Genomic DNA, 12286 nt, shown 5'->3' on the forward strand with positions numbered 1-12286 from the left:
CACACACACACACACACACACACACACACACACACACACACACACACCCCCAATGAAAGTGAGTGGCTCTCTTCTTGTTTCCCACTACAAGCAGTTCCCAAGATAAAAGTATCCAACGGGTAAACTCCCCTTTACATATGAACAGCTACCATGTTAAGGGTCTCTTTCTTTCCCACTCTTGCCCACAATGATCTCCTGCTCTTACAGTTATTATTCAGAACATTCATTTAATACATTCTGTCTTGCATTATTAGTTTTCTTTCTATGTGTATATATAGTCTCCTCCTAAGTTGCAAGCTTTAAAAGTAAGAATTGGATTTTTTTTTTTATATCACCATGATATCTGGGGTAGGTTCTCAGTAAACATTACTGAAGGGGAATTTTTTAAAAGTAGAACACAACTAAAATAAGTACCTTAAAAATTATATATATATATATATATATACACACACACACACGTATATATATACACACATACATATGTGTATATATATACATATGTATATATGTGTGTGTACACACATATATATATATACATACATATACACACAAATTATAATGGCCAAACTTAGCTATGGAGAAGAATTGAGAAAATGTACCTTTCTATCTTTCTTGGAAGAGATGGGGAACTTTGGGTATGAAATACTGCATATGTTGTCAGACTTTTATGTGCCGATTGGTTTTGCTACAGTATTTTTCTCTTTTTTATTCTTGGTACAAAAGATGGCTCATTTAATAGAAGGAAGGGATACATTCAGAATTGAATGTGATTAAAAATAAAATATATCATTAACAATAAGTTTGAAAAATGTATACATAGGGGGCTGGTTCATCTCTGCCACACACCTAAGTACTTCACCCTCACATAACCAAGGTGTAGCCTGCAACATTCACTTTAGCAAATACAGTACACATATTCCAAAAATCCATGTCAGGCCTAAACATAAATAAAGCACTTTCCTGTTAAAGGGACAATTTCTGAGGATATTTTTAATATCTAAAAATGTAAGTTACATTTTTAAAAAACAAAGAATTTTATTGGATATTAACTAGTATCAGGACAAAGGACTGTCCTCTGATTTAGGTGGAATGAGAAAGTTGTCCTCAGTAATAAGACTGTTTCTATAATGAGAAAATCTGAAACAAATAATGGTATATGTATATAAAGAAATATTATTGCCTAGTGGCTCTTTACCTCTCATCAGACTCAAGACCCTCCATAAAGAACTCAGATTCTAACTTCTCCTGAAGGAATCGATCCCAGCATTCTTTCTTGGCCTGAGCAAGGGTACGAAGCATGTCCTTGGAAGTCACTTCCTGGCTTAAACCCTTAATTCTTTTTAATTTCTTCTCTAAGAAGAAAAGGAAAGATACCTAATGATGAATGAGATTTCAGCTAAATCTGAAAAACCAACGTTTATTATTCAAGTTCTTTCAACACTGATCAATTCCTCCAAAATGACCTTGGATATGAATCAGTTATGATAAGGGAAACCAACATTTTTTTTTTCTTACCTTCACAATGTCTTTTTTTTCCATTCTGAAGCAAAAAACCCCTAGAATAGTAAAACCTACAGAACCTTATAATCAAAGCAAATGTACACCTTCTTGGTAATCACAAAAGCCTATCACGCTATTCTCTAAGGAATATTTGTTTCTCCTGACAATGTGAATACTGTCATTTTCCAACTCAACAATAATCTCTCCAAGTAACATATATGGCACTTTTTAATACAGTGACATGAATCATTTCTTCAAATCTCATGAGAAAGAACTAGAAAAGATGACTTAGAGAAATGATGAAAGATCCAACAGTTCATTAGACACTAATTTATTTTTGGTGAGAACTCAATAACATGAAACTTCTAAGATCTCTCTATGATTAAATTCTTGGTTAAAGGTTTAAAAAAAAGAGAGAGAGAGACTTTTTAAGTTGGTCAAGTTGCAGCCTAGACATTCAAACTCAATAAACCAAGGTATCTTGCATTCCCTTTGAATGTGGTCAATATGCTGTGTGTTGATAGATTTAATTAATTTTATTTGCATTTTAAGTATAATTATTAAACAGATCTTCTTACTTGAAAGAATGTGGGCATTTACTTAATTTCCCAATTTTATTTTTTCTTTACAACATACGGATTAATCTGTAAAAATCTAGGCCAAATGACTGCTCCACCCATTTCAAATGACAACCAAAAAAAAAGTTTAAGACTCACAATGGTTTTAACTTTTAAAAGTGTAAATTGATAAGAACAATTATTATCAGGTTGTAAATCACCAACAAGAAAACCAACTACTTTAAGTGTTAAATGTTTGAGACATTTCATTTTCTCAACAGTGGGAAAAGAGTTCAAGTAATAAAGTCATTGTTTCTAAACTTAGTATTCTTTCAATTATTTGTTAAGATATGAAAATAAAAATAACACATGAAATTTATGCTTGTTCTGGTCTTGGGAAAGTCATGTTTTGGGCATGGAAAGCGTCCATTTCTTCAGAGCCCTCTACTCCAAGATGATAAAAGGAAATCTAGTCAGTGTAGTATAGCAGCCATCATTATATACTCTAATCAATTCTACCTCTCTTTTTTTCTTTTTTTAAAATTTTATTTGTTTTTAGTTTTCAACATTCACTTCTATAAAATTTTGAGTTCTAAATTTTCTCCACCTTCCTCCACTCCCCCTCCCCCAAGATGGTGTGCAATCTGATATAGGTTATATATGTACAATCATATTAAACATATTTCCACATTTGCCATCTTGTAAAGAAGAATTAGAATGAAAGGGAAAAACCACGAGAAAGAAGAAAGCCACCCTGCCACCCCCTCCAAAAAAAAAAGAGAGAGAGAAAAAATAGCATGCTTCAATCTGCATTCAGACTCCATAGTTCTTTCTCTGGATGTTCTACCTCTTTTTCACAGTTTACCATAACGGTTCTACCTCTCAGAGAAGGAATTATGGTAAGTATAGTCACCCACCTAAATAATATAAAAAAGAAAAAATGGAGTCTACCATTCAGAATCAGTCACTATCAGCTGAAATAGTCCTCATTATTACATGTGTACTGACTGCCCACTAAGCCTACGGCTCTGACAGAGTCAAAAGGATCTTTGTCCTTTTACTTCTTTTCTATCAGTCATTAAACAAATGCTCTAGATACCTCCAACAACATGCTGCAATGCTTCAGCCATACCTGTGATTCATTTATTTTGCCCTGACAGAATCCCAACAAATTAATTTGATATCTTCATCTTCCTGATCATTCCCCACTATACTATCTCTTTTCTATCGATGCACGAAAACTTCCCCTTTTATCTTTCTATGTTGTTACTTAAAAATTAAGTTCACTCCTTCATCTGTATTTCTGTTAAATTTCCTTCTCCAAAACTAAAACAATGATTATCATTATTACTTCCTGATCATCAAGGTTCCTACAATTATCTCATTGAGCATTATAAAATTTTAAAAAGTTTTTTCTCCTAAAATTTTTATACATTTTAGTTTTTTTAAAGTGCCATATAATTCTTCAGAATGGACCAGATGCCACAAAAAATAGGATGTGACCAGTGAATAAGAAGGCAAAACTCCAAATTCTTTGCACCCTGAGGATCTAGGTACAAGTTTAAGAAATGTCACTATCTAAAAATAATGCTAATAAAAATCAAAATAAAATACATGAAATTAATCAGGTATAGAAGCAACCAACTTGCGAGTTTCTAAATAGGTTACTAATGAGATATGGGTGTGTCCTAAATATCAAAGGACATGAGGCAACTTGTAGTACAAGGAATAGAGTGCTGGACTTGGGAGTCAGAAATCCCATCTCAGATATTCACTACCTATGTGACCTTGGGCAAGTTAACATAACCCTTTTTTGGGCCTTCAGTTTCCTCATATTTAAAATGAAAGTGTTGGAATAGTCCCTTCCAGCTTTAAATATATTATTTTATGACATATCCTATGTCCTGTCACTGTAGTATCCCAGAGTCACAGCACTGGGAAAAAAAAATTCAGAGGTCACTAAGTTCAACTTGGGAGGAACCCCCTTATGGCCCTTACAAGTGGTCATCTAGCCATCAATTCACAAATATCCAATCCATTCCACTTGAAAACAGCTCTAATCATTATGAACTTTTTACTGGGCCAAAACCTGCTTTTCAGTAACTCATTGGTCTTTATTATGAATCAAACAAAACAAGTCTAATCCTTTTCAATATTTAAAGGATAGCATCTGTTCTCCAACAATCTTATCTTACACAGAATAATCACTTGTTTATGTAGCAAAGGTGTGCAAAATGTTTTACACATATTATTTTATTTGATCCTTTCAACAGCCTGCAAAGTAGGAAATGCAGGCATTATTATCCTAATCATTTAAGCAAAATACTCAACAAGAAGTATATGCATGAGCAGTGACGCACAGGAAGAGTTAGTTAGATAGCCAAGTTACACCAGGGGAAGGTGGGAGACTTCAAAACAACATATTCCAGGGGCAGCTAGGTGGCATAGTAGATAGAGCACCAGCCCTGAAGTCAGGAGGATCTGAGTTCAAATCCAGCCTCATATACTTACTAGCTATGTGATCCTGGGCAAGTCACTTAACCCCAACAGCCTTTTAAAAAAATATTAAAAAACACAAGCATAATCCAAAACACCACTTAGGACAAGAAAATTAAAAGGAGAGGATTCAACTGAACAGAAAATTCACTACCATGATACCATACTGACAATGAAGCTCCTCTGTACTCACCTAGAGATGCTAAATATACTTCTGAATCCTGCAATGGAGTCCAAGGCTTTAGATCTGGCTGAACAGTCAAGTCTGCAGCCTCTCTCTCATTTTCACCCCCAGAAGATAAATCCATAAAGGAATCAGAGAAGGCACCTTTGGGATCATCCCCCTGGTCAGGATTTGGCAAACAGGAACAGATTTCTGCCCAAAGGTCCCGGCTGGACCTTGGAACAGCAGAATCAATGCTCTCAAATGATTTCATTTGGAATCTTAGCTGAAAAACATACATACCATTTTGCAAGAACTGACTTTAAGGTTCCATAGATAAAGTATATTACAACCAGCTCTCCATTTGTCTAATGAAAAATAAAGAGATACTAATAAGATTTTAAAGAAGCTATTTTCAAAGAAATTTAACTTCATTGGATTTCTGTGGCAATAATGTAAAGGAAAACAACACTGAAAGACATCAGAACTCTGATCAAAACAGTGACTAATTGTTACTTCAGTGAACTACAGAGAAGCATGCCTCCCTCCTATCAGTGAAGAGATGGTGGATGGTATGTATAGAATGTAGCAGATGTTGTCAGGCAGAGTCAATGTGCTGATTTGTTTTATTTAACCATACTTTTTTTGTTTGGAGAAGGATTCTAGAGGTCAAAGGGTGGGAGAGTCAATGGGAAATGACAGTGATACATAAAAAGAATAGCAATAAAATGTTTACTTTAAAAAAAAGATTTATATGTGGGTAACACTGCTAGAAGCTAAAAGATGAAATGTTATCTCTTCTGGCTTAAGGTTTAAATTTTTTTCATTATTTACTTTTAAAATTAATTTAAATAGGTACTATTCTCAAACAAAAACAAAACCTATTTACAACTAATTAAACTTAGAATTTAAAAAAGATCATCCATATGTATTTTATCATTTACTCCACATCTCGATCTGTTGCTTCTGTTTTATATATGTTATTTTCCTTTTATGTACTTAAATGGGTAGGTGAGTTTATTAATTCATAAATTACCTACAATGATGCAGTTCACATTGAATCCTTGCCTGCCCATCCTGTAGAACTCGTTTATTCCCTCCCAAAAGTTTGCCACAGGAGGTCCACCCAACATGCTGAAGGCCTATGTCGATTCCTTCTAACAGCAAGAGGGTGAAATACTCTGACTATCTACCCATCATCTTTTTGTTCTTGCCATCTGACCAATCCATCTTCTCTTTCTATCATATACAATTCCTTGATGACATGTTTTACTCCTGCTCTTCTTTGAAGTTCTTTGTTGATATTTTATGCTGCAGCTTGTTCACATCCTTCACAACCCTCTTCACTGCTCCCTGTGAGATACTCATTTTTAGTTCAGAAACAGTTATATCCCATATCTCTCTAACATATAGCAACACCAATTTAAAGTAATGAAAAGCTGTGACTTTGCTTTTATGGGAAGCTTGGGGTCAGCTTTCCCAAAAGCAATTCAGCACACTGTTGCCCTTCTGTTCAACTGTGGGCCCAATTACTGTCCCAGATATGTTCTCATCTTGGACAAGTTCTATATAATGTCCATTCAAATGCATGTTGCAATCTGGGCAGTAGATATTCCTCATCCACTTGGATTTTTCCTCTGTGAATGGACAAGCCAAACTCCTTGGGATCTTTTCCAAGAGGCTCTCAATGTTCTAAGGATTAATGCAATCAGTATGTCCATCCACAAACAGGAACTTCTGGAATACCTCACCATGAATGAATGAAAACAAAATTTATTAAACTTTACTATGCGCCAAACCCTGTGATACACAACAATGGTGGGGGCAAGAGGAGGAGGGAAAAAAAGAAGGCAGTTCCTGCTCTTGGGGAGCTCACACTCTAATTGGGAGAGACCTATATAAACAGAATGAAAGGATCAGAGGTCCTAAAGGTTGAGAGACTGAATGTCTACCAGTTATCTTACCCCAACCTCTCTGCCAATCTCCAACTGCCTTTCAGACATTTAGAACCAGATGTCCAGTAGACATCTTAAACTCAAATATGTACAAAATGGATCTCGTTATTCTTCTTCCTAAACCCTCCCCCATCTCAAATCCTCCCTATTATTGTAGAGGGCAACAACATCCTCCCAGTCCCTCAGGCTCACAACCTAGGAGTTATTCTGGATTCCTTACTATCTCTCACCCCCCCCCCCCCATATCCACTGTTGCCAAGACCTGTCCATTTCACTTTTGCAACAACTCTTGAATATACCTCCTTCTCCCTAACACTGCCATCATTCTGGTACAAGTCCTCATCACCTCATGCCTGGATTACTGCAATAGCCTGCTGCCTTGAGTCTGTCCCTACTCCAATCCATCCTCCATTCAGCCATTAAAGTGATTTTCCTAAAGCGAAGGTCTGACTATATCACATATTCTAGCCCCTACCCCACCCCCAACATCCCTAATCAATAAACTCCAGGGGCTTCCTTTTTCCTCTAGAAACAATTACAAAACACTGTTGGGCATGCAAAGCACTTCATAACCTAGCCTCTTCCTACCTTTCCAGTCTTCTTACACCTTACTCCCTCCTACACATACTTTTCAATGCAGTGACACTGGCCTTCTGGTTCTTCCATGACCAAGACACTTAGCTATCAGCACTAGGTATTTTCTCTGGCTGTCCCCCATGCCTGAAATTCTCTCCCTTCTCCACTCTTGATTACTGACCTCCCTGGTTTCCTTTAAGTTCCAACTAAAATCCCACCTTCTACAGGAAGCCTTCCCTAACCCCTCTTAATTCCAGTGCCTTCTCTCTGCTAATTATTTCCTACCAATCCTATATTTAACTTGCTTGGTATACATTTGTTTGCATGTTTTCTCCCCCAACAGACTGTAAGCTCCTTAAAGGCAGGAATCTTTTGCCTCTTTTTGTATCTTACACTTAATACAATACCTGGCACATAGTAGACACTTAATAATTGTTTATTGATTAATTGATTGGACAGCAAGGCCCAGGAGTCCTTAGGATACACTGGGGTGACTGTCTAGCAGGGTAGAGAGCCCAGAAGTGAGGGGCTCACTACCATTAGTAAGTGGGTATAAGTAGGGAGATTCTACAGCAAAGAGAGTGATGAGTGTTCCACATCTTTCCAAGAGGGAAAAAAGAGAAGGGAGCTTTGGGAGGAAGGTTGGGATGGGCCCTTGGGCATCCTGGGATTGAGAAGGGGAAGTGTGGTTCTACTTGGCAGCAACTACGATGCTAGCAGGTACCCTAATGAGGCTTGGAGTGAGCCAAAGCGGGAGAGGGCATGCAGAGTTTGCCAATAAAAAAAGAAGAGAGACATAGTACAGTAGTTTGAGGGGATAGTAAGGTAAGTTGGACATTTTTTAAGAATAAGGGAGATCCTACTAGGTAAGTGCCCCAAGACAGAAAGGACTCTCATACACCTTCCCAAAATATTTACAGCAAAACTTTTTGTAGCATCAAAAAACTAGAAACAAAGTAGATACCCGTCATTTGAGGAAAAGCTTTAACAAACTGTGGTACATGAATGCAGTGAAATATTACTGCACTGTAAGAAAAATGACTAAGAAGAATACAGAGAAGCATGAAAAGACTTACATGAACTGAAAGAGAGTGAAGTATACAGAAATAAGAATGAAAAAATATTCATTAAGTGCTTGCCACGTGTTAAGTGCTACGAAAACAATATGTATTGCAATGTATACACAATGAGTACAATAATATAAATGAAACGAACAAAAAATATGAACTGCATAATTATAATGACCAAGTTTGGCCATAAAGAAGAGGTATGAGAATGTACTTCTTTCCTCCTAGAGGTGAATAACTGTGAATGAAGTACACTGAATATACATTTGTCTTCAGTTAATAAGTTGGTTAGTTTTGCAGAACTGCCTAATTTTCCTTTCTTATTTACTCTTTATTATAAGAGATTGCTCTTTGGATAGGGGAGTGTAAGATTACTTTGGGAAATGAAGGTAATGTATAAACAAGAGACATCAACACAGTTTTTGGGTTTTTTTAAGGACAGAGGAGATCTAGACATGTCTGTAGTCAGCAAGGAAGAAACCAATGAGAAGGACCCATCTGAGAAAGGAGTTATCAATAGGACAACATTCTTGAACTGTCCCCTTGAAAGGGGACAGAAAAAGGGCACAAGTAGCAACACTGGCCTTGGCAAGGAAAAGGGCCATTTATTCCTCAGATAATGGAGTTAAGAAGGAAAAGGACAGATAAAGTAGGGGGAGTATATTCAAAAAGGAAAGGATGTAAAAACAAATGGAATCCATGAATTTTTAAAGGTGTAAAATGATTTTGAGGTATGGTACTGGGAAAATGAGAAAGCTCAATGTGTTGACATTCTTAGTAAAAAAGAGACAAGGACAACTGCTAAGTTGAGTTACAGGTGGTATAGGGGCACCACTGGGGGCTTGAGGAGAGAAAACAAGATTTGAACAGCTGCTGAGGTGAGAGGAATAGAAAATCAATCAAATTGAAATGAGATAGGATAAATTTGTAGGGGACCCAATTCTGTTGCATGACTTCCTCCAGTAGCACAGGGACAGGAAGAGAGAAGTTCCTTTGTTTACAAATGAGGAAGCAAAGACCCAGAGAGGTAGAATGACTTGTTTAAAATGACAAAGGTAGTATCATATCAGGCATCTGAAACCAGAGTCTCCAATCAAGTTCATACTAGGATGCAGAGTTCTTTGCCCTTAGGATCAGAGTTCAAGAGCTGGAAGGGAGCTCCAATGCCCTCCTTTTACAGATGAGTAAACTCAGTCCCAAAAATGTTAACTGACCTTCCAAGAGCATACAAGACTGTGAGTAGCAAATGGAGGACCGGAACTGAAGTCTCCTAACTCTAAACTGCAGCACTCTTTGACAAAGGAAATAAGCCCAACTTTAGGTTTTTAGATCTTCAATGTACTAATAAGGACTTTACTATTTATGAGACAAGCTCTTGGAACTTGGAAAAGTTTCCATCGCTTGCCTCCATGCCTTTGCAAGTTGTCCCCCACACCTGGAATATTCTCTCTTCACTTCCACCTCTTGGAATCCATAACATCTTTAAAGGCTCTGCTCAAATGCCACCTTCTACAAGAACCCTTTCCTGATTATTCCAGTTTTTAGTGTTCCAGTCCCCAACCATCATTCCTCCATAGATTTTGTTTACTTCTCTGTATGTGCTGTTTCTTCCTAGAATTGCACAGGCACCTTTAGTCTCAGAAGTTGTCATATTTGTGTCTTGTATTCCGGTGCCTGGCACACAAAAGGCAGTGCCTGATGAATTGAATGCTTCCACTGCACCTCACCTCCATGCCCTTAACCATAAATCCACATAGGCCTCAAGCTGAGAGGCCATGTTATCCCTACTACTCAAACTCCAGTAGTTCCTTAACACCTCCAAGATCAAATATAATACTGTTTGATCTTCAAAGCCTTTCATAACCTGTCCTCCCCACCTCTCCAGTCTTCTTACACCTTATATCCCTCCCTCCTACTCTGCCACCAAGCGACACTTGCCTTCTTGCTGTTCCTTGAGTAAGTCACTCCATCTCCTGACTGGGTATTTTCACATTCTCATGCTTGGGACTCTCTCCTCATTTCCACCTCTGACTTCCTTCTCGTTTCAGCTAAAACCCCACCTTCTACAAGAAGCCTTTCCTAACCCCTTCTTTAATGCTACTGCTTTCCCTCGGCAGATTATCTCCAGTTTATCCTGTATCTATCTTGATTGTACATGGTTATTTGCATGTTGCTTTCTCCATTTGACTGTGAGCTCCTTGAGAGCAGAAACTATCTTTTGCCTCTCTTTGTATCTTCAGAGCTTAGCACTGTGCCTGGTCCATAGTGGGCGCTTAATAAATATTTATTAGACTGCCTGAGACTGTGTTATCTTTTTCCTCCTATATCTTCGAGAACAAACCAGGCAAGTGACCTGTCCTTGATCTGCACCACCACTATTTTGGTGATCTCCAAGTGCAGGAGCCCATGGGAGGAGCTAGGTGCCCTCACGAGGGCCTAGCTGGCCTCTAGGGGCCGTAAATGAAAACGATGGACGAGGACTTCTAGCCGGGTCGGCTGCACAGCAGCCATCCCTCCACATACTGAATCCTCACAGCAGCTTGGGGACTGTGGCAGAGCCCGGCCCTGTCAGGCCCCAGAAACCGGCTCCAACAAGCTCCGAGGTGGGGCTGGGCCTGGGGCCGGCCAAGCAAGTCAACCGTCCAGACCCCTATGACAGCCACGGCTCCGCCCCCCGGCCCGGATGGAGCCGCGCCCCGGCGGAGAAGAGTGGTCGGAGATAGGGTCCCAGGTTCCCGGGTCCCTCCCTCACCTACCCCAACGGCTGGCTCCGGTAGCCGCAGAATACTGGTCTCCACCTTCGCCTTCGCAGCCAAAATGACCCGACAGGCGGAGTCTCCGAGTGATAAGCACCGCTCTTCCTCCAATCGCCTTTAGAGCTGCTAACATTCTGCTTGAGGATTGGCTAAAGGGAGAAGCTTGGCGGAGTGAGGCTCAGAGCGAAGGCGAGGCCGAGGTGGGGGGCGGGGGCAGCCGTTGCTTGGAGACGAAGAGCACGTGGCATGCGGTGGGTCTCTGGAGAGTGAGGCGCGAGGTTTAGGGCCACCGAGTGGGATCGCTGACGAGGTACCGGTAGGGCGTCCTTCTGGGGACCTGCGCCCCGGAGTGGCGGGCGCGGGTTTGCTCCCTCGCACCCTAAACCCTGCTTGTCCTTAGAGCGGAAGCCATACCTTCTCTGAATGAATGTATGTTTGTGTACACACACACACACACACACACACACACACACACACACACGTGATTGATTCTATCCCCAGCTCCTAGGGACAGTTCTTGGAACTTAGTAGGGGCTTAATAAATGCTTGTTTGGCTCTCCCTCACCATCACCACCATCATCTTCCTCCTTCTCGTGCTCCTATCGCTGCCGCTTCTCCCCCGATTCCCTTGGAGCCGACCATCCTGTTGCCTCTTTTGTGAAGCGGCGGCTGAGGAGACCCCCGGACTCGCCATGGCCGATGAAAGGCCCAAGGAAGGCGTCAAGACTGAAAACAACGACCACATTAATTTGAAGGTGGCAGCGCAAGATGGTTCGGTGGTGCAATTTAAGATTAAGAGGCACACGCCACTTTCTAAACTAATGAAAGCCTATTGTGAACGACAGGGTTTGTCAATGAGGCAGATCAGATTCCGATTTGATGAGCAACCAATCAATGAAACAGACACACCTGCACAGTTGGAAATGGAGAATGAAGATACAATTGATGTATTCCAGCAGCAGACAGGAGGGGCTTACTAAAAAGAGAACATGCAACTGTACTCCACAATTGTGCTCCCAAGGAAAACAATACATTCACAGTTAGAAAACCAAGATTTGGTTCATCCACATCCTAACTACTACAGCATAGTTTTCTCTCTTCTTTGATTCCCTTCCCCCATTCCTTTATTGTACATAAAGTAACTGGTGTGTATGCACGGGCATAATGCTTTTTTTTTTTTAACTAAATGGCCAATGGTGTGTTATGATCAACATCA

General features: G+C 39.6%; 2 protein-coding genes across 3 annotated transcripts; one reads left to right on the plus strand and one right to left on the minus strand.

Annotated features, from left to right (window-relative positions):
- Positions 1-1176: 1176 nt before the first annotated feature.
- LOC114037806 (coiled-coil domain-containing protein 32-like) lies at positions 1177-11148 on the minus strand. Its single transcript, XM_027854777.1, has 3 exons — positions 11071-11148; positions 4747-5002; positions 1177-1352 (listed from the first exon to the last, which is right to left on the minus strand). The coding sequence occupies exons 2-3, from the start codon at positions 4988-4990 to the stop codon at positions 1192-1194; spliced, it is 405 nt and encodes a 134-aa protein (XP_027710578.1). The 5' UTR covers positions 4991-5002; positions 11071-11148; the 3' UTR covers positions 1177-1191.
- Positions 11149-11762: 614 nt separating this feature from the next.
- LOC114037807 (small ubiquitin-related modifier 2-like) lies at positions 11763-12069 on the plus strand. Of its 2 annotated transcripts, XM_027854780.1 has the most exons (2): positions 11763-11916; positions 11974-12069. In XM_027854780.1, exons 1-2 carry the CDS (start codon positions 11763-11765, stop codon positions 12048-12050), a joined length of 231 nt encoding a protein of 76 aa, XP_027710581.1. In that variant the 3' UTR covers positions 12051-12069. The 2 variants fall into 2 exon arrangements, with proteins under 2 accessions (XP_027710581.1, XP_027710580.1); XM_027854779.1 differs by having other exon boundaries at positions 11763-12069.
- The last annotated feature ends 217 nt before the right edge of the window (positions 12070-12286 follow it).

The sequence above is a fragment of the Vombatus ursinus genome, unplaced genomic scaffold, assembly GCF_900497805.2.
Source record: "Vombatus ursinus unplaced genomic scaffold, bare-nosed wombat genome assembly UNPS02010552.1, whole genome shotgun sequence".
Classification (NCBI taxonomy): Eukaryota; Metazoa; Chordata; class Mammalia; order Diprotodontia; family Vombatidae; genus Vombatus; species Vombatus ursinus.

Bases quoted from the DNA above. Each gene is read 5' to 3' on its own strand.
- LOC114037806 (XM_027854777.1), bottom strand. From the start codon at position 4,990: ATGAAATCATTTGAGAGCATTGATTCTGCTGTTCCAAGGTCCAGCCGG. The intron at 1,353-4,746 runs GTGAGTACAGAG...TTTTCTTCTTAG, and splicing joins AGTATATTTAGCATCTCTAG to AGAAGAAATTAAAAAGAATT.
- LOC114037807 (XM_027854779.1), top strand. From the start codon at position 11,763: ATGGCCGATGAAAGGCCCAAGGAAGGCGTCAAGACTGAAAACAACGAC.